This window comes from Leucopleurus acutus (assembly GCF_964270905.1).
Source record: "Leucopleurus acutus genome assembly, chromosome: 4".
Taxonomy (NCBI): Eukaryota; Metazoa; Chordata; class Mammalia; order Artiodactyla; family Delphinidae; genus Leucopleurus; species Leucopleurus acutus.
Window position 1 is genome coordinate 112,463,895 of NC_139146.1, and position 23,463 is coordinate 112,487,357.

The following is a 23,463-nucleotide window of genomic DNA, read 5'->3' on the forward strand; positions in this document are numbered from 1 at the left end:
GACAATTTTGAGGTGCATTCCATTCAGCTCTTCAGAAGGTCAGTGGCAGGTTTACGCCCCAGTTGCCCAGAGGATTAGCTCAACAGTGCATCCTTGACTTGGCTTTCCCTCCTTCCCTGTTTCATTCTTCCTAGTGCCCTACTCTGTTTTCTTGGGATCCCTTCTTCAAATAGAAACCCTGCCTGCAAGCCCTCGTCTTGGTGTCTGCTTTTTGAGAGAACCATTTCATGGGATTTAGTTTCTTATATTCATTTTACCAATGAGGATGTGTTTTGCCCAAGATCACATGGTGGAATGCAAGGTCACCTGGTGAATGTCTTGATTGCCCTGTATGTCTTCTTAGTAAGGCAGTATCCTGAAACCTGGTCCCTTCAAGATCCACTTCAGAGGTGAGTGATTCTACTTTTGGAGGACTTCCAAAATGCTGGCCAACATCAAGGCCTCTGTAAAGAGATGGTCCTCAGGGTCAGTGACAGGCTCACAATGGGTCCTTAGTAGAAAAGACAAATCAGTAGGCACTGAGCTTTCAGCCTAGAGATTTGATGTTCTTAGCAATCTGTTCCAAAATAATCTGTCAGGATCTTCCCTAAACACTTGTTAAACTGGGCAGTTCAGTTTTTTATTATGTTTCACTCAATAATAATATTGAATTATTCATTTAAAAATAATCTGGTCCCAATCACACCATGTGTTAATATCATTTTTCTACTGAATATCCTTAAACATAGTTTTCAGAATTCCTAATTATTTCACTGTGTGCCTTTCCCGCTCCTCTTCCAAGATTCTAAGATTTAAGATACCTTTAACAAAAACACTTCATTATTTTCTCCTTAATCGTAAATAGAAGAGGATTTGGAAAGTGAATTCTTGGAGGATGGGGAACCTGTCCATCTTGTTCACAGCAGATACTTAAATGTCTGTTGAATGAATTTACTCTAAGTCTTGGCAGGTTCACCTGCTGAGATTGGTCAATACTGGTAACTCGGCAGATCTGTCTGATAGTTGTCTATCAGTCAGGACCGGCTAGATTATGCTGTAATAACAAACGTTTATTGAATTAAGACACTGAGATTTGGCGGTTGTTTTTCACTCACACTACATGTCCTATGTAGTTCAGCAGGGGAGCTCTGTTCATCATTACTCAAGGATCTAGGATGAGAGGTTTGATCTCAACATAGGTTTCTATGATCATCAAGGCAAGAAAAGGGAATATGACAAATTGCACACTGGCTCTTAGAGCCCCACTCAGAAGTGACACATGGCCCTCTGCTCAGACTTCTTCAGCCAAAGCAAGTCTCATAACTACGACTATCTTCCAAATCTATTCTAAACAAAGTGTCACTTAAGTAGTAATGTAGTTTTCACCAGGAAAAAAAAAATGTAGTATGAATTTGAAATTTTTGCCTGACCTTGACTCCCAACTTCACTTTAGAAGAGATATGCTGACCTTAAAGCAGACCCTTAAACTGCACACATAAAGAGTAAAAAACCAAGACAAAGGTATGCAGTTGCAAAATGGCCATTTATTGCCTACAGGGGAAGGAACGGGAGGGAGAGAAGGGGAAGTACACAGGTGCGAGGAAACAAGCATATATTTAGCCCTATACATCATGTGTGAGCAGTACCCAATCTCCAAAATGGAAAAAAGTATTTTGTCATCTGACATAGTAGTTAAGGTTCTTAAGCACCTCCCTCCTGAGCTGCCACAAGATTTAAAAGGCAGGACTGCTTTGTTTAGTCAATGTTCACATTAATGAAAAAATACTACCACCCAACTGTGTCCTTTTGCACGCATATTTTGTACAGTGTCTATTGTGAAAAACATCTCAGCTGAGCAGTTTGGTCAAGATACAGACCTCATCAACTGTTTAACCGTAATAAATAGAAAAATAAAGCAGCTGGTGATTTTGTCAGAGAGAATGTGTTCCGTAAGAATAGAACCACTTTCTCCGGGGATGACAGAGTGTTAAATGATTAGGACACCACAGAACCAGGCTATCAAACATTAAACACTAGTAACCCACGATTACATGGCACTTCATTAAATCTTCTGATTAAAAGAGAAGGAAGAAAATCTCAGATTTTAAATTGATTATTAGAACACGTTAACAAATTGATTTAGGGCTTGGCTTTTTCTTAGGACAAAAGCAAAGTAAATACACAACCTAAAACAGTAGAATCTGTCTTGGAATAGCATCAATAGAAACTACCAAGTGTGCAAGGAAACTTACCAAAACTTCTTGCTCAGTTTTACACTCATGTGCTTTGCTTTCCAACCATGAAATTAGTTACAAAAACACTTTAGAGGCCACAGAATGACTCAAATGTATGCAAAACAATGGAGATTCATTTAATGCCAAGAAATTAAAATAAATGAGCCCTTCCCTATTCAAATGGTAAACTGAGTGGAAGAGTCAGTCATCTCACGGACAATTAGTTGGCACTTGTTTTATGGTTGAAAGAAATCACAATAGAAAAAAATATATAAATTAATCCACGGTGAATTTGACCAACACCCTGGCCCTTTCAGAGAGAAAAGGTACATACACACTCTCCAAAAAACCCCAAACAAAACCCACCTCCCTCCATGCCGCCCCACTCCACTCAGACAACAAAACCCAAAGGTGAAACATTCATCCCTCTCAAAATATACTAAGTACTCCAACGAATCCTACCCTTCAGCTTCTCCTAGATGAAAGAATTGCTTGCATGTGGACAACTGTACGAATGCCCATAGTGCACTTCTCAGTGCTGCTGGTGTTTAAGAAATTTGCCACTCACAACACTGAACAATTCCACACCCAGTGTGCAGCAACACAGCCATCCAAGCCACACCCCCAAAACCTGGCAGAGCACCGCTCAAGAATTTCAAAGGTAAGGAAATATATTTTAAGCAAATTAAGCACAGAGAAAGGACAGTACAGTTTCTGAATAAATACACACCCAGACTACCGCATCACTTACTGCGCCAAGATTTAAACAAGTAGCGGGAAACTAAGCCTGTTCGGTGAGAAGCAAAGCCATTGTTTGACACATCAACGCTGAGCCAATTGTGTGAGTTAACGAATTAAACAAATGTGGTACATATAACCATTGATAACTTGAAAGGAAACAGTCATATATCAGTAATTAGGAATTAACACAAAACTGAAATGAGCAAGAAAGAACCACTTCTGAGAGGGCTACCATGATTCTTATGCTTTCGAGTTAAAAGTGACAGACATACAAATAGGGAAATTATCTAAATTTGGGGAGACTGTTGTAACAAAAACAACAACTAGTAGGCGCCAAACTATGCCTTCTGAAGGTTTCTGGAAGCTGAATACACCCAATGCTACTGTGCCAAAAGACTCATATCACTTGGCATTTGCAAACACTCTTCATAATGTGATTTATTTCTGATGACACAATTTCTCGTGTCAGTACAATGCTACTAAATTTTATACCACTGCCATAGAAAATTAACATTTAATATGCAGAAATGTCCTTATTTCACATGCTTTGAAAGTGAAAATTATTTTACTTAAAATTCCATTACTTCGATGTCATAATGTTTGTTGAATAAAACCTCAACATGCTTGTTTTCCTTTGGTTCCAAGAATAACCAAGTCTAACCAAACAAACTTATGCCAAAAGAAATTACTAACTAGGCTAATAAAGCTTGCTTTTCCTGGTATTTCCCTATTTCTTATAGAACTTGTGATTTAACAGAGAAACTTACACAAGGCATCTGGTTAAAAACAAGAAACATGCACGTTCTCCCTTACCACCTTCCTGAAAAGAACTACCTTTTTCTTTCTGTGGATCTTGTTCAGAACACCCTGCAGTATAGGTATAAGAACTTTCTTTTTCCTTTTAAGCTTTAAGGTGACACACAATGAAGATGTATCATGTTGTAAAACACAAGATGTTCTTGGCATCCTGTTCTTAAACAGATTACAACTTTGGTAAGTAAACCAGGTTAAGATGAACTAATTTACTTAGGTTTGAATTCAAATTTAGTAATCATGATGCTGTTAAAAAATTACAATCACTCAAAGCAACCGTAAGTATAAAAGTTCTCATCTGTCTACAAATTCAAAACTTTAAAGCTCCTAGCTTAGAAAAATATTCTAATTTCCCTAGTTAATTTGTGTACCAATAATTCACAGAGTTCTACAAACAGGATACAGTTCAGAAGGAAAAGGTTAAACAAATCTACACATTAGAAAGGTGTTTTTTTTTTTTTTAAGGGGGAGGACAGGTAGAAGAGAAAGACTACCTTACAAGTGTGAGAACTCACATTTCTGTTGAGTGCTATTTTGAAAATGTGCACTAAAGTCTTTGCTTGCTAGGAAACCATTATTCTCAGGGCCTGCCAAATTTATCAGAAACTGCTGACGTTTTCTGTGACTGAAGCAAATGATCAGTCAGTGCATTTTACAAAGCTATTAAAATCCCTCAGAAACTTAGAATACAAGACCTTAGAAACAAAGAAGTAAGTACTGGGGACACAGTCCATTTTTATTGCTAGAAAATCTAGCCTTGGATTGGGAATGAAGAACCATATGCCTCTGGTTCCATCGAAGAACACATTTAACCTTTTTTTTTTCTTGTGCTTTCTCTATTCTTTGCTATTTGATTTGAAATTATACATGGCACTAGCGATTTTTAGAAACTCTTGGAAATGCAAATCCAAACTTAATCTTTCACCCATTTAATGGTATATACTTAGGAGATACAATTTTAAAATGGAACACCATATGATTGCCCGTGTTCCAGTTTTAATGTGTCACATCCTCAATTCTAATACAACCCACCGTAGAATCAAGTGATATGAGCCTTCAGGATCTTTCAACTTTCTCCCTTGCTTCTCTGTGATTTAATAAGTAACTTTAAAACACCAAATAGGGACAGATAAGAAATGAAGCTTTATATTTCTGCAAACTACAACACTAAAACACAGTGGCTTCTGTAATACATTCACACAGGATGCTTATTAGTAAAATTAAATATTTGCCTATGAATAGCAGAAAAGTAATTTGAAAAGAAAGAGCTTGGAACAAGGCAAATGGGAGGGAGGAAAAGCTGGTCTCAGAACCCATTGTGCCATACCTGACTTTAACATGTGATATTCAAACGAACGTTCACACGCCTTACATCAAAGAAATGAAACAAAAATATTCAGCTACGTTGTACAAAAATTTTTTTACATAAAACATCATAAATCTTGAACAGATTTACTATATTTGAATTCTAAAAAGTTGCCTATAGAATGGTGCTGGGATTCTGTTCTCTGCTTGCTTTTAGGCAGTGCTGTTGCTTAAAAGTTGACACCAGGCACAATATTTTAAAACAAAGTCAACAAGCAAGGAGCAGTACGTGGATTTGAGCCTTTCCCAGATGTCAGTCCTGAGGATGCTGCAAGACTCCCCATCAAAATGTGTAAAGCTATGAGGCGGATACTGATGCCTGAGAGAGTGAGTGACGACATGCACTGTATGACTGCTGTAATGCCAAACAGTGCAGTTTTCCCCTCCTCAAACAGCACGGTTTCAATAAATTTAAAGAACACTCCAGTTCTTAGAAAAATATCAGAAATCATATTTAACAGTTAAAAAAAACATTATCACAATCTAAAAATGCCCAAATTTTCTCTTATCTTCAGATAAAATATGCAGCAGCCCCATGGCATAAAGCTTATTAACTTATTCTGAGAACCAGAAAGTATATGAGCATAAATATTTTACTTTCACTGAATATATACCATATGTCATTCACCTCTTCCTTTTGGCTTTTCATGCCAAAGGTCCAAATGGCATGTGTTTTTAACAAGACAATACTGAGGAGAGCAGCATTTCTGATCATCTGAATTGGCAGCTCAAAACAGATACCACTCCTTTTACAAAGGGAACAAAGGGTGAAGGGTGTGTGAAATTTGGGCAGTGGGCTGAAGGGAAACCGTGCACATGAAATTTGGGTTACCATGCCCCAAGTGTGTTTGCCACCCAAAACAGAACACAATTACCTACTTTAACAGAGCTACTACCAACATTTACTAAAACCACATTAAAAATACACAGGATAATGAATGGTTTGAAAGAGTGCATTTGGAAGCAGAGAGAACCCAATTACACACCTTCCTGCAACAGAGTGCCTCAATCATACACAAAATAAACTTAAGCTGTTTACAATGTTTCCCAATTTTTTTTATTTTTCCCTCTACATTTAACTATTAAAAAAGTTTTTTTTATTAATAAATGGGCTCCTCTGTGGTTCATATACAATCATAAGTGAACTTTAAATTCCATTTTATACAAACATCTCAAAAAATATTGGGAGTGAAGTATGGTAAGAAATATTGCTCACATTGCTAATTAACATGCGTAGATGAAAGGAGGAAAATGTTTTGTTAGTGCATATACCTCCAGAGCAGAAAACCCACCCAAAACAAAAGATTTAAAATAAAACATACAGTAGCTGATTACAAAAAAAGGTAATGTCCACAAAATTAAGTTTTTCATGCTATTCTACTTTCCAGTACTATGTAATCAATTTGCATGGCTAGATGTTGAATGCTTGAGGTATATAAGAAGGGATACCTGCACATTGAGGAAAATCTGTCATCTTAAGGGTTGTTTCTTTGTTTATTTTGGTTATTCTGATATCTTGACATTTTTAAAAGAATATTTTATTTACATCAAACTTCACTCAACTACAATGACATTCCAATTATAATAGATGACAAACAACGCCTCTATCACTAGGCACTTTTAAAAGGGAGTTTAGGCTTTACAGAACCCTTCTGATGCAATCCCATATATGACATTACATCAACCCACCTCCCTCGTCGCACTAAAATTACCCTTCAGGGGAAATATCATATTATGTAGCCTGATTAATTTACTATGGAAGAAATTAGTATAAAATGACCACAGGAAATGCATCATTTAAGACTAATAAAACAGCCTAAGATGTCAGGTTTGAAAGAGGAGACAAATTGTATATATTTAAAACTAATTAAATAATTTAAATTTGACCTGTACTTTATATATTAGTGAAACACAAATATAGGTCTATTTTCTTTTAAAATTTCATTCACATAATGGAAAGTTTCTTGTTTATTAAAAATATCACATTTTGAGACTAGAAACAGTAAAGTGCATGAAAAGTTTAAAATATAAATTTCAGAAAACTCTTATAGCAGCAAAAAAGCAGAATAAAGAAAAACTTAAAAACACAGACACAACCTTTTCCTGTTACTGTGCCATAATTAACATCAAGTAGCCAACCAATTTTTCCCCCATTAAATGGTATTTCAACCACTGCCTCTTGAGTCACAGATTTTCAACTGGCCCCTCCTGGGCGAAAAAAGGATTCTAACATATCTAAAGAGCATCAACAGTTGGGAATAAACCAGTAGCTTCTTAATTCAACCCTGACAGACAACGGAAACAAAGATTAAAAGCATATAATGGCCATTTGGCAACTAGAGTCAGGAAAAATGATCCAAGGTTTTCAACTACTCCCTGTTCTCTCTCCCAAATCCTTTCCACTGTCACCTCAAAAAGCCAAAACCAACAGCCACTTGACCTACTCTGGGAAACACATGGAATATTTGTAGCTTTCTTCTTCTAAAACTTTGATCAGGGCCTTTTCATTCGGTAGTTATTTTTTAAACATTTGACCATAACAGCAAAAATGATACAGATCATGTAATATCTGTTTTTTCCAGCACAACCAGGCAGAAAAGGGGCGGATGGAAACAATAAAAAATACTGGACACTAATTTTGTGGGCATCCTAAATAGACCAAATTCTATTTTCAAGATGTGTGGCAGTAGAAATTACCCGTTGTTTTCCTATAAAGAAACTGAACAGACAGGCTTAGAATTAACACTTCTAGTAAGGTTATAACTAATAGGGGAACAAAATACAGAACGATTCCTCAAAAAACAAAACTAACAAATAAAAAAAACCAACCAGCACTTCCCCAACAAATTGTTGTGTGCTGTTAAATGCTTGATTTTGAAACCATATTGTGCAATCACCTTTCATTTCTCAGTTTTTCTCATTATGGCTAGTTTATGTACAGATCTAGCAAATTTAAGTGCTTTGTTAATGTGCAAATGACTGGGAAGCCAAAAATCAGTTTTTTATCATGGAAAACAGAAATTCAAGGCAGTTTCCTGCAAGGCATGCCATCATTCAGTTTAAAATCTTTTATTTATAGTTTTTAAAAACTGCCTTTCACAAAAATGAAAAATGGTTGGCTCACTTGAAACCATTCAAAAGAAAGTATTTGTTCTGGAAAAACAAATACCCTGTTGTTGGGCCTTGGATTGGTGATTTATCAATTATGAATGCTGACTCCTAATATAATATGAAGAAGGTCCAACTTAAAAACATGTTAAATTAAAAATTTGGAAAGAGAGTGATAATACTTTGGTTCCAGCCCTAGTGCCAAATGATACCAATATGCACAAAATTGTACAAAATCTTATAGCAAACACATAATGAAAGGAACCTGAAGAAGCAGCTTAAGGATGGCCATACTTCACTCCTACATACTTTGATTTACAACTGTACAGGTCCATAGTAACAGATCCCCGTCTTTGCGGGGCAGTACTCCACTACCTCCGATTAGGCAAGTGAACACCATTGACAAGAGGCAGGAGTGGAGGGTGGAGTTCAAGTTGTGTTAACAGTGAGAAGTGGTCTGAAGGGATGTGAGGGTGTGGACACCCAGTGATGTTGTTCTCAACCAGCCATTGAGGATCTAAAGGCCCCAGGACACCAAGCACGTTCATATGAGTCTTGGAATAGAAAATGTAGTCAATCACGCCCTGAAAAGAGATTGGGAGTTGGGAAAAAAAGAAAAATATATGCTTAGATAAAAGAAAAACTTAAGATATATAAAAGAACAATTCATAATTTGTAAAAGCCAAATACCTGAGTAACCTGTATTTCTGGTACACCTGCTTCTTCACAATGGGTCAAATAGAGCTCAAATCTTGAATGGGTATTACATGAAATAAAGGTGGCTGGACAGGGAAACACAGTACCCTAGTGGAATCATAAAGCCTTGCACATGTGCATAAGTGGTAAGCAAACTGAGAAGCTAAGCACACCAAATCATGTCTAGGCATCTTTAGAACTGGCTTGCTTGGGTCAGTGAAATCTAATTTATCAGTATAAACAATATGGAAACTGCACTGACTCTGTTACAATAAACAGAAAATCAGAATATTTATACAAACATATACAAAGTTAATGAAAAGTTCTGACAAGAATAATTCTTGTAATGATAACTGGTATGATATTCAGTTATTTGTACATCAATCAAACACATCTGAATGAAGCCACTGTAAAGCATGTTTTCAGATTTGCTAATCCTAGTTCAGCTTTCCCAAATTTTATACATATATACAAAATACTGCACACATTTAATCATTCTAATCTGTTCTTAAGTTTAGAATATTCATTTTCACAAATCCTGGTGTACTATAAATTCTGGATTCCTTGCTGCACAACAGTACCTCAGCAAAAAACATTCAGTAAAGACCTATCTATGTATTCAGTTGTATCTCTCAGAGCTAGATGATTCGGTTTATCTGATCAGTAAGTTTCAAAACTAGTGTGCTTTTTTTTGCCCCAGGCTATGTATGCAAGAGTGTGAAGTCAGATTTCTTCCTTCCCACATCAAGAGAGCCTGAGCCCAAGTATGAAGAAAGAGTTCCACACCTGGAAATACCTATTCATAAATACTATACACAGGGAGTTCTAGCTAATATTTTTAAATGGTATCACAGTGAAATGGGCTACTTTATTAAAAGAAAAAAAAAAAGAATTCAATGAAAAAAATTATACTGTGAAATTTCGGAAACAATTACCTTAGTTTGCTGATTTTGACATGACCAAGACCAAAACAACAAAACAGTTCTTTTGAGGGAGAGGGCCTTATTCAACATTAGATACTTTAACCTTACTTTACCACAGATTAAGGAACCTACGTGAATCCAGGGGAGTACTTTCTGCCATTAATGCTCCAAATCCAAATAGTCAAGAAATATTAGCGCAATGTATTTTTATCCCTTCATTTTGGCTAATGCCTAGTTTTGCAGTGACATTTTAGGAAAAGGTTTGACAAGAGTTTCAGTGGTTTTACTTTCTTTTATGAGACCACCCTTTGCTTCAGCAAACACATTTAAAACATTTGTGTTTTAAACAAAACACAAACAAAACATTTTCAGTTAGTTGTGTTGAATAAAACCTCTTATATCTTATCACTTTATTATAAAGTAGCATTATGCACATTAGCTACTAGAGTTAGAGAATCCTTTGCAAACACAGGCCCCAATAAAGATGTTAAACATTCCAGAAAGTAAGAACTGGAGATATCACTTGTAACTGTTTTCTTGGTTTGAAACATCCAGAGTAAAAGCTCTTATCCAAATCCTTAGCAAGTTCATGTCTGAACTCGCCCCAGTATTTATACAAATATACACCTTGTACACTGTATCATATTCACAAAGAAGGTTATAGACTAACGATTCTTAACCTTTTCTGATTCAAACTGTTTCTTTTTTTAAAAGATCATAAAAAGGTGGGAAAAGTCTTTATATTAGTAAAGTCTATAGGTAAGTCTATAGAAGTGTATATGAGAAAAAAGTAAAAACAATGAAAATAGTTTGAGGTAACATTATGCTAAGTTTTGTTTTGTAAAAGAATGCGAGAAAATTATACACTATAAATTTCACAATGTGTAACAGAAAGATTTACTACTTGACATAATAGGAAAACTGTCCTTCCTCTTTTCATTAAATGGTTCAGACACACCCTTAGATTGGCGCGGGGCAGGAGGGGGGGCAGGTGATGGTGAAAGCAGCGGCAAGTTTGAATTAGGCTGTTTATTCAACTTATCTGATGTTACGAACTGAATGTCTGTGTTCCCCCCAAATTTCTATGTTGAAATCCTAACCCCTAACCTGATGGTATAAGACGGTGGGGCTTTTGGAAGGTGATTAGGTCATAAAGATGGAACCCTCATGAATGGGATTAGTGCTCTATAAAAAGAGACCCCAGAGAGCTCTCACTCCGCCATGTGAGGATGCAATGAGAAAACAGCTGTCTGCAACCCAGAAGAGGACCCTCATTAGAACGTGACCATGCTGGCACCTGATCTTACACTTCAAGCCTCCAGAACTGTGAGAAATAAATTTCTGTTGTTTTATAAGCCACACAGTTTATGGTATTCTGTTATGGCAACCTAAACTCACTAAGATACCTTGTGTACAAGTAATTCTCCTAATTGCTTACCCTTCAAGTCATTCCAAATCAGTTCTAGATTAAATGACTCTGAGTTCTAAATACCACGTTTCTACATTTCTAATTTATTTGAGAACCAAGTAAGTAAAAAATGCTACGCCAAGTAAACAAAGTTTAACAGTACTCCATTGATGCAATGGCAGAATACTATACTTCGATCTGTATTTAATGCTAATCACATGACATTTTTACATTTGATGTTATCTATCCTTTTTTACCAACTGCCTTCAATATTGGCACAGCACTAATTACATAAAATGCTTTGTAAGCAATTGAAAAGTTTATTGTCTGCTACTTGGACCAAAAGCTTAATTCTCTCTAGTCAGGTATGCCCTTAGTTTGTTCTCTGATCATCCTTCTTTTCCATCCTATTCCACCCTCCCATCCATCTACCCAGCCAGCCAGCGTTATTTATCCTCCCCATTCATGCCTCTCTAGCACGGATTTATAGTTCTGCCATTTCTCATCCTATCCTACATATGCTAACATCAATCACTCTCTGAACCATGCACTTTTGGTTCTTTAACTGTACTTCTTTAGACAACATAAATGTTTCAATAAGATTCTTTTATTCACTTATTAATACATGTAAGTTCTTTTGAAGAAACATCAACAAAAGATTTGAAAACAACTCAGATGATCGAGGAAGATGGCTTAGATTAATATTCTAAACATTATTTCCCTAATTTTTACTTTGTGGATAAGGTAAAAGTAACCTTTATAAAAGCCTAGTTAAGGTAGAAATGATTTGGTCTTTTTACCTATACACAAACCAAAAGAACAATAAGAGTTGTAGAATTACTGAACACTTATTTTAAGGAACTTTATTTTAGGTTTTCTGGGTTGTGCTGTGCTGGCAGAGCTGTATTATATACCACTGTATAGGATTTAACCTACAGTAATCTGTGTATCATTAAGTCCCGAGGTTTTCCTTTAAGCTTACACAAGAAGCCGTGGTGTGATAGAGTCAGCTAGTACTTGCTTTCTTAGCACTTCATCCCAACTCTGTGTTCAATGGTATGACGTTGGGAGCTTGAAATCTACTACAATGGGAGTGCATGTACCGCAGAAATCAGCAAACACTACAAATTCGGGCTTCTTTTTTTCCTCAGAAAACTGATTATTAAATATTTACCAGCACATTACTGCATATGAGTGATCTGAACAAAATCAATTACTTCTGAATAGTATTTTCTACTCTAACAGCAAAAATACTAAAATTAGATTCAACTTCTAAACAATTCTTTTCCACTTCTTGATTACAAAAACTGACCAATAACATTAGCACACAAATTTCCTTTCTTCCTACTATCTGTTTCTTGGAAAGGGGCTAACAAGCACTGAAAATGGAAAAAGGTTATCGGAGATGTGTAAGAGCCCAATTCATAAATTTCCTTTGGTATTTTATTAAATTCCCCATCTAGGGTTCTTACTCCTAACCACTTCCTAACATCTACATTTTTTCAGGATAGTATAAGACTTTAGGATAGATGCCTGAAATGCCAGAACACAGGTACAATAGAAGAGCTACAGGCAGAGTGATTAGAAAACTGGCAAAGGGAAAGGGACTGACTACAGAAAATCACTACCAATCAATGTTTCAAAAGAACAACTGGTTTTGTACAACTGGCCCTCTAATCTTTTTTTTCTTATTTTGCAAAAAAAAAAAAAAAAATCTTTCTTGTCCTTTTACTAAGCTGGAATGGTCTACTGCCTGGGCATTGATTAGTATGACAACATGGATATAAAACAGACCCTAAGCACAACTTTCTCTAACCCATCTCACCAAGAAACCTGGAAAATTTAAAGATAAATAAGATATCAATGGAAAGTACTAAGAAAATTTTGAGGGAATATTCCACAAATTCATTCAAGATGAATGTAGCTATATCAGGTTGCTTATTATTTGGATCCTTACTGAAAGTTAGGGATGGTATGGACAAGTGAAGATTAACTATATTAATAAATATAAAGTGCTTTTGAACAGTGCCTGGCATACACAAAGTAAAGTATTTCGGAATTTTTTTCTATTATCATGGTTATTTGAAATTCGAACAAATAAGGGTTCAAAGAGAATTCTCAAGTCAACAATAACCACCACAAAACCTAAGAAACCTCCTTACATTACGTGCACATGTAGCCAAGACATTTTGAGAACATAAAAAATCCTGAAGATTACACTGTTAAGCATAAATAACACGTATCTTTCTTGTCACATGTTTGCATTTGACATAATTTCTATGCCAACCCAGAGGCTGTCACTTACTTTGAAATCAAAGGTGTAATTGGTGTAAGGCATCAAGTTATTTTCATAGGCGCTCTTCAGTTGGAAGCCATGTGTGATTCTCCCTTCTGAGCTTCCATTCTTTCCATTGCAGCTGAAGTTCATAAGACACTCATTGTACCTTAGTTCCTTGAAGTCTTTATGGTTGTCAGCTACCCCTCCATTGCTTAAATATTCCACGACACCTAGTAGAATAAAGAAGGAAGAAACACTACCATTTAGCACTTAGACCTTACAGAAGACTTCATGGCCAAAATCTGTTGCCAGGTGCATGCACCAAGTTCAGAGTGGCTTTATTATACTGAATATTTACTTTTACATATGAAACTGCCTTTTTGTGGTTGATGCTAAAAAAATCAAATACCAACAATTTCATATGGTTCCATCAAACTGAGGTGTATTTGCCTACTCCAGAGCAAATTATCCTGATCACCCAGAAATATCTTCAGTTCTCTTAATGGTTCTTCAAGCTGAAGATGATTCCCAGGGTCTAGGATGGCATTCACCAGGAGGGTCTTGACCCTAAATATTTTTAGAATGTTATTGCAAAGCACTATCTCTTTAGCATTTCAACATTCTATGCAGTCCATCAACAACTTCTGGAATATGTAAAATATAGCATACGTAATAAAAAATTTTAAATCATTGACAATAAAAATAGATTTTGCATCTTCAACACTGCAATGTCTAGCTTCAGCTAGGCCACATCATTCTTTGTTTTGAGCTGCAGTGACACTAAACAGTACATTATACGCTGGAGGTATACCACTCGGTCAAAAATATTAGATGTGTCTAAAAAGCTGAAGAGAGCAGAGGCATTCAGAAAAAGCTCACCACTTCCACTGAATAAGTAAACATGAAAAAAGTACCACAACCCTTCTTATGACGATGATGATTACTAAAGTCTGTCAGTCATCGCTTTCTATTTGTGATCAGGAATGACAGCAACATATATAATGAATAAACGATGAGCACAACATCAGTATTGTGAAGAGCTGAAAAGGAGCTATCATTTATCTAGCAGTTACTACATGCCAGGCACTGTTGTAAGAGCCTTACACACTTAAACCTTACAAACAACTCTATGAAGTGGACAAAATGATTATCCCTTTATTTAAAAATGAGGAACTTAGCTATAGATTGCATAGCTCCTAAGTGGCAGAACCAGGATCCAGCCCTGACAGTCTGGCTTGAGTCAACTCGGCATGCTGTGATGCCAAATGATAGCTCATTGGCTTAACCAAATCAAATGAGATGGGGGAAACCTGTGCTTGAGAGTAATTTACTCAAAAAAAGAAAAGGATTAAAAAAGGAGGACATAGTTAAGGTGTCAATGAGCCTAGGGGCTGAATACAAACATTTGTGAAAGGATGATTTCGACATTTATTTGCTAAGGAGAAAAAGCAAAGGTGTTTTCTAGATTTGAGACTTTTATTAATATTACAGTTGTAGGCATTTGGGTTATGTTATATTTATTCTTGAGTGGTTATTTTAAACAATTTAAAGTAGCTTATTGAAAATATACAAAATTTAGAATATGCCTCAGTAATAGCAAAACTAGGATACTATAGTGTTTTACATTTGAATTTTAATATCTAAGTGCAGAACTGATTTTTTACAAAGATCTAAAATAATTTAAGTTAGGACATGAAGTAGTTAAGTGGAGCTCAAGAAGTAATGTGAAATCCTAAGATAATTTTGATTACTCTTCTGCACCTAATATCAGAATTCAAGCATCATTTAATGAATTCACTTAAAGGTTGCCAACATTATTAAACTAGATAGCTACCTGTGCTGAATATTTTCTGGTTGCTTCTTCAGGTCACCCTTCTCCACTGCATTCTGTGCGGCAGGAGGCTGACCTTTACTTGCATCAACTGCAAACCCCTCCCCGCTCTAGCTTCTAGTTGGATTTGGGCAATGGACAGCAGTGGCGAGAGATCAGAGGACAGTAGCAGAGTGAGGCAGGGATATATATTCCCCTGGCTTGTCGGTTTGCAAGGGATTGATCGCATCCCAATTCAAATCCATCACTCCCATTACATGGCCCTCTCCTCGTAACTATTTTTTCCAAGTTCTGATAACAACTCCCACCACTTTTCCCCCTTAGGTGTACAGGTGGTGAAGGGTCCCTATCTCCCCTAGTAACAGGGTACTGCATCACTCATTGTTTTGTGTCCCTAACCCTGCACACATCTTTGGAAATAGCTTAACTAAATAAACTCTCCTCAATTACTCCATGTCCCATTCCTGGGATTCTTACTGATACACTCTCTAATTTAGAAGAGAAAGTCTCTACTCAAAAGTTAAGAGCTAACTGACCTTTCAACTAGAAGTAAAAACAAAACTGAAAGCGAAGAGGAAATGATGTTATAAATACCTGAATCTGGCAATGAGTTAAGATCTGCACATAGCACCAGCGGGATGGAATTAGGATCTGCAGTTGGGCTGCCAGGCCTACTTGAGGCTTTCTCCAGAATGTTTTTAACCTCTGAGACAAACATCATGGTCTGAATGAGTTTCACATCAGAATACTCTGGGTCCCAATGCATGTGGGCATTTGCCACTATAAGCAGCTGTTTGTCTGCAGCATGAATAGGCTTCATACCTAAATTTAAGCATTAGGGAAACAAAAGTTAAGAGTATACTTTATGTATCAAAAAAGCAGTATCTTAAGGTTTTCTCCCCCAAACCCATAACCACTTCTTTATTCTTTTCCATTCATTTATATTTTCCCCTTTATCTCATAAAGTAGTTCTTAGAAGCTAAAGTGCTGAGATTCTGGTAATCCCAACATGGGGGTCGACAAACTGCAGCCCATGGGCTAAGTCTGGCCAACCACCTGTTTTTGTACAACCTGCATGAGCTAAGGCTGGTTTTACATTTTTAAAGATTCTACCAAACAGTTTTTAGAAGATTGTGATAGAGGCCATATGTGGCCCTCAGAGCCTAAACTATTAACAACCTGGCCCTTTACAGAAAAAGTTTGCCAACTCCTGCTCTCTACCCAAGTTAGGAACTATACTGTGATGTAACCAACAATTAGAGTACCTTGATTTGCTGAGCTTAGTGTGAACAAGCAGCTTAAATATCTCTGTCATTTAAACATCACAATAACCTAGTGACGTAGGTTTTCAGTTACTTGAATCACCTAAACCTTAATTTAAGTTCTTCCTACTGCCCAGTACGTATTCACCTTGCATTTCCTGAGCACACCAGTGACAGGGTCAGCAGTAAGAGGCAGTAACATTATATTAACCTATACAAAATAAAGTAAGGCAGTGAATTTGCTATGAATCTGCTACCAAAACAAATTCATACCACACACCCAAAAGAAGTAATTTAAAAATTGAGAATTAGGGAGTAGTGTGCTCTCAAAGTCTGGACATGGGTTTCAGACTTGGCTTTATTACTAATTACTAACCTTTATTTCTAATCACTTAGCCATTCTGGTGTTCAGCTGAATACCTCATTTGGACAATGAGGTATTCAACTATAAAATCTCTAAGGTTATTTTTTCCCCTAAAATACTGTTTTATAATTCTGTCAAAATAAATATTAACATGGTGGATGAGGATAACACATTAAAAAACTTGCCCTTTCAAAGAGGCCATAAGCACCTCTGAAGGGGCAAACTGTGAAAACTGTGTACTGACAGAGAAAAAAAATGTCCATAAAGTTTTTAAGGCTCAAAACTCAATATGCATGGTACAATGCCATTTAAATAAAACTATACACATATACGTTAGTAATGTGTAAAGAATGAATAAGAGTTACGCCGAGAGGGTATGAATAAGATGAAGGGACTCTCACGTTTTACTCTATATACTTTTGTACTGCTGGAATATTAGATACATACAAAATTATTTTTTCTATAGAATTTCTATAAGTATCTCTTAACATTTTCTATTAAAAATATAAACTCTGCAGAAAGACCTGATTTTCTTAGCCTACTATTTTGGTAAAGTTTCCGTCTTACCAAGCTATAATTATCTTTAATGTTGAGTAAACAAATAACTGAAGTATCTTTCATATGTGACAGAAATGGTCATTTTTAAAGCAATCTGATCGTTCTCTAAGCTCTCCTCTTTCCCTAGGAGTTTTACAGTGTCACTTTTGGCTGTAGATTAAATGTTCACTATACTAAATATTAAAAACTTGCCCCTTCAAAAAGGCCATAAGCACCTTCTATAATATTAAATTACTCTTCCAGGAGTATAAGAGAGAGGTATTTCAGAATGTGAAAGTTTTAACTATATAATTTGTAATTACTCTTCTGCAAATTAAAAGGAGAGTAAAACTAAAAGAAATTCAATGTTCGCATTACCAGAAAAAAAGGTACCAAACTTTTGAGAAGAATGAGACTGGAAAGGACATAAAAGTCAGTAAAAATGGAGAGGCTACAAAAGAAGAAGGAATTTAAAATCTCACATCAAAGACTGATTGTCTTTGATGATGGATAAACTGAAGAACAGTGAGAAAAGGAGGTTGGACAGATATACATGGTCTGAATAATTCAATCAGTACTTAAGGCAAAAATCTTTTCTTCTACAGGTAGGAAAAAAACCATGGACATATATACACTACCAAATGTAAGGTAGATAGCTAGTGGGAAGCAGCTGCATAGCACAGGGAGATCAGCTCCGTGCTTTGTGATGACCTGGAGGGGTGGGTTAGGGAGGGTGGGAGGGAGGGAGACGCAAGAGGGAAGAGATATGGGAACATATGTATATGTATAACTGATTCACTTTGTTATAAAGCAGAAACTAACACACCATTGTAAAGCAATTATACTCTAATAAAGATGTTAAAAAAAAAAAAAAAAGCCCTGATGTGGTCTTGACACCTTCTCCTTGCTCTTACCTAAAATATAGTTAAGTAAACAATGAAATACTGAAAGGCAGGCAGTAGAGAGGAGGAAAAAAAGGTCTGGATATGCACAGTACATAATGAGTTTCTTACTTTGAAGGAAGCTATAAATATCTAAAGTGGAAAACAAAAGTACCAGGTAGATAAAAGATGCCGCTCTTACCCTGACAATGACTGAGATATAACAAAGAAATTAGAGAAAATGTGCCAAGTACTTAACCTTAAAGACAAAAGATTTCAGTCAAGAAGCTAAAAATATGGCTGAAAGGAGAACCAAATCATCATAATTTCCAAATTCAGCTTAAAACTATTCTTATTTCGAATAACCTTTTGGAATTAATGGCATAGTAAAGACTTTTCTTTTTACAGATTACCTGGCAAGTAATATTCCAAGATATAGATGACGTTTTACACAATTAGTGCTATTTTCCAGCCTGTTTCCCTTAACTTTCCTCAAAAGACAAGAAAATAACTACGCAATAAATATCAACAAGACTCACTGCACTTCAGATGGTGTTTATTTTTTGTAAGAATATTTTAAACTGCACTCACCTGCTCCAAATAGTTCTTTGTGGACCTCTAATACCACAGCGACACCAATATTATCTTTTGTCATCACTCTGTTCAGCATAGCTTCGGATCCATCTGAATTAGCCATTGCCACTTGGTTAAATTCCACTGTATGCTTCTGCACCAATGTAAATCTAAAAGGTACAATGCGTTAGTATTATGTTATTAGATAACTGGACTATCATGCTAAAAGCCATTAAATGAAGGGAGCACAAGCTATAGATGCTACTCATTGTCTCCCTAGTCACTTTCTAGCTGCAAGAGGCCTTGTGATATAGTTCTGGCCAATGAGAGGAAAAAGGTCTGATTACTGTAGAAACCTTCTTGGAAGTGCCACCTAGCAAAGATGGTGTGTGTGCATGTATGTGTATGTGTGTATTCCTTTACCCTTTTATATCTCTGCCCCTGTGGTGAGAAACAGGAGGGTAAAAGACAGCCCAACTCTGAATGGAGGAGCAGCTGAACCAGTTCTGGACTGCCATTTTTGGATTTCTTGTGTGAGAAAATTACTCTCCTCCTACTTCTTTAAGCTACTGCTGGGATTTTCTGGTATTCGAAGGTGAACACAACCTTAACTAAGCCAGCAGATTAATAAGAAAGAACAGCAAGAGGGAGGGGATATGGGGATATATGCATACGTGTAGCTGATTCACTTTGTTATACAGAAGAAACTAACACAACATTGTAAAGCAATTATACTTCAATAAAGATGTTAAAAAAAATAAGAATAAAATCTACCTACCCTGTTTGCAGTTTTATTCTCACCACATCAAGAAATCTGTCAAGAAAATGCAGGGACACACCCTTATCTCGGCTAAGTCGAAGCCGATTTTTCCATCTGGCTTTTACTAGAAAGCTGGAATTAGGTGAATGTAAGTGAACAGAAAGAAAGATTCTATAAGATGAGGAATGGCTCTCGCTGTGATTACAGCTTCTGCATCTGCACTAATATTTCCTTTCCTTAGTGCCAAAGTAGGTATTGTAGGATTTAATAGAATTGAGTCTAGCACTGTCATTTAATAGCAGTATGACATTGGTCAAGCCATTTAACCTCTGTCAGCCTAGTTTTATTAAGTTTGTGAAGTATTTATAAACAACCAAAACCTACTAAATATACTGTCTACGTTTCACTAGGTTTTAAGTGGAGAAAAGACATCTTTGCTCTTATAAAAGGTCCCCACCCCATCTTCCTCCTAGCTTTGAAAGAGAAGCCTGCACACATTCCTTCAAAAATACTAACATCTTACTATGTTGCAGGGCACTGCTAGACGAAATAATACTCCTCTCCTTGCTCCAATTCTGAATGTCTCAGATGCGCTGAGAAGAATAAAAGGTCGGGTCAGGTGCCTACTCCTAAGCCAGAGTGATTAAAGGGAGTGTAGTTTGCACCCTCTACCTTAAAGAGGGGATATTTAAACTGAAACATGAAGGATGAGGAACTACCAAGGTGAAGAATGGAATCAAGAGCATTCCAGACAGAGAAAGAAGTGAGAGGTCCTGGGTCAGCAAACAACTTTGTATGTTTATAGGTTAGAAAGGAATGGAAGGGTAGAAATGGTGTTGGAGATTAGGAGGAAGAAGACTGACTGAACAGGTTCTAAGCAGGGAAATGTTATTATTTGATTTATATTTTTTAAGATCACTGCAGCTGCATTGTAGAGAATGAATTACAGGAGCCAAAGTTCAGGAATTATGAGAACAATTAGAAAGTTTCTGAGGTTGTTTGGATGACAGATGATGGTGGCTTAGGCTAAGGCAAGAGAAATAAAGAGAAGTAGGCAGATTCAAACTAAGTTCTACAGACAGAATTGATCATCCTCCATATCAGACTTTTAAAAATGTCTTTAAGCAGTGGAATACCTTTTTCAAACAATTTCTGGTAAGATTCTTATATATAAAACAGATAAAGGCAGTATTAGGTTTAAATAAATCAATCACTGAAAATGATGAATCTGTTTTGATGATTATAAAAATTTGAAATCAGAGGGTATAGATGATAATTATAGTCATATCAGTCTCAGTACCCAGTTTATTTCTCTATTCTGTTTTGGTTACACAGCATTAATAATAAACATCCTGATTGATTCACACAGACACACAGATACAAGTGGTAAATAACTGACTTTGAACTCAGAAAAAGAAAGCAGGCAAAAACTCAATTCAGAGGTCTGCAACAAGTCAACTAAGCAGCATATCAGGAACATGTTATCAATTTCCAAAGTGTTAAAATCTGATATTTGAAACATCTGAGTGAACATGTTATTTTTAAATTAGTTTAATTATTTGTATTTAATTTTTGAAATATCTTGTAAATATTAACTCTTAAGGCTTATTTATAGGAACCTAGGGTTCTGCAGGAAAGTTTGAAAATCCTATTTAATAGTTATATTTTTAATATTGGAATATTTTTCTTCTACCAAAGTCAGGCTATTATTTGGTAGGGGTTCTAATAATTAGATATTCTCCCCCCCACATCTAATATCTAATTACTAGAACTAATATATCTAATTATTAGAATTGTCTAATTATTAGAACTGTCTTCCCTCACTAAAATTTGTTTCCCTGTATCTTTCTTCCATCAAAACTAGATCTATATCATTTCTTTACAGGAATATGGAATTTCTTTTCCATTTGACACTACTTTAAATATCATCCCCAAGTCTTCTCAAGAAAAGAAATCATCAATTCTTTATATGATATATGGTGTAAAACAGTTGTTCATTTGAAAAACTCAAGTTCACCCAAAGGTGCAGTACCTAGAGCTGGGCAAAAATGAACTACTGCCTTCCTCATTTTGGACTGTATTTTTGTATTAACAAAAATATAAACAAAGACTGAAATTGCACTTGGGGACAGCCATGCTATTTATAAGCCAAATAAGTACTAATATATATCTAAAACTTTCTGGTTCTTTTAGCTCTTAAACCAGGTCTCTTCAGTTCTGCATTTATAGATGCTTAAAAACAAACAAGTGAAAAAATGATTTTAGTAAGTTACATGTTTATTATAGAGATTTGGGGATGAGTTAAAAATATAAAGAAAATTTCAAGTCACTTGCAATCTAACACCCCCATCAACAAGTCAATATATTTCCCCAGACTTTTCTCCATGCACGTGCACACAAACATTTTTTATACAATTAGAATAATACTCTAGGTCTATATTAATGAACATTCTACCATGGATGTTTCCCTATAAAATACTATATGTTTCAAAAATCAATTTTTATGATTGCATTATAGTCCACTATACAGATTCACCATAATTGAACTATTCTGTGTTGGACATTTACTTCTGATATGAGCTATTATAACTAATGCCGTTAGTTATAGTAATTAACATTTAGTTTAGTAATGAACTTTTTTGCATATAAATATTCTTCTGTGCTCTCAAATAATTTTACCTCTTCCTCTTTCCTTTCCTTTAATAATCTAAGAGTAGCAGAATTTATTTCTGTTGAGTATCATTTCATGAGCTTCTGCCCATTAGTTCACCCATTCAGATATTAAGGGTACTTGGAAACTACATTCTGTTTTTCCAAAAGATTAAATATCCCTGCCAGCTTTTCAGTTTTTATAAATCTTATATGTATATATATGTCTTCTCTTAAATAATCAAAGTTCTCAATAGGACACTACAAATAATAATAATAAAAAAAATAAGGGGTCCGTTACTGAGGATCCACTTTGTATCAAGACCTGTGATAGGTACTTCATACATATTAGTCCTAAAATTTGTTAAAACTTTGCAAAGGGGTGGACATGAAGAGATGCTGCCCAGATTCCTCATCAATCCTTCAGGAATTGCTCCAGTTGCAGAGAGCTGCCTCACCAAGGTCAAGTACTTCTGGGAGTGGCACGTATCCAATTACAGATCAAAAGCAAAAGATAAAGGTCTGGGGATTTTGGTCCCTCCTGGGTTAACTCTCACAGGCCATTTCAGCTCTAAAGCTACAGGGTGGGGTCAGCTGAGGCTGTCCCAGGTCTGCAACACAGCTCTACTCTCTATGCTAATTTCTGCTTTTTCCCCTTCCTTTCCACAGCTGTTGATCCTTAATAAACTCCTAAACACCAAAGTAACTTGGAGTCTTCTTTCTGGAGAACTCAAATTGCAATAGACAGTATTACTATTACCATTACGAAGATGAGGAAAACTGAGGCTCACCAATTTTTTGAAAAATGAAGTGGTTTACTTGTCCTCAATATATTAGGACTTTTCCTATACACCAATATTTATGCCATCTATTGGGTTGGCCACAAAGTCCGTTCGAGTTTTTCTGTAACATTTTATGGAAAAAACCCGAACGAACTTTGTGGCCAACACAATACTCCTCTAATCATACTTTGGCAAGATATTTTAATACTATGGGGACATGGGATATAATTATATTGATATGGAAACCTAACTAGTTAAGGCACTTTAGTGACTCTCTTG

At 35.9% G+C, this 23,463-nt stretch overlaps 1 protein-coding gene across 5 annotated transcripts in view; it reads right to left on the reverse strand.

Annotated features, from left to right (window-relative positions):
* Positions 1-338: 338 nt before the first annotated feature.
* CNOT6L (CCR4-NOT transcription complex subunit 6 like) overlaps positions 339-23,463 on the reverse strand; it is a 120,286-nt gene continuing 97,161 nt past the window's right edge. For 3 of the 5 annotated variants that reach the window (XM_082837598.1, XM_082837599.1, XM_082837600.1), the window contains exons 9-12: positions 19,012-19,163; positions 15,971-16,198; positions 13,573-13,775; positions 1,555-8,824 (exon numbers count right to left, since the gene is read on the reverse strand). In XM_082837598.1, coding sequence (XP_082693724.1) covers positions 8,612-8,824; positions 13,573-13,775; positions 15,971-16,198; positions 19,012-19,163 — 796 coding nt within the window. In that variant the 3' untranslated portion in view covers positions 1,555-8,611. Of the gene's footprint in view, positions 444-1,554; positions 8,825-13,572; positions 13,776-15,970; positions 16,199-19,011; positions 19,164-19,771; positions 19,886-23,463 lie in introns of those variants that run through there. The other 2 variants (XM_082837602.1, XM_082837601.1) reach the window with 2 other exon arrangements.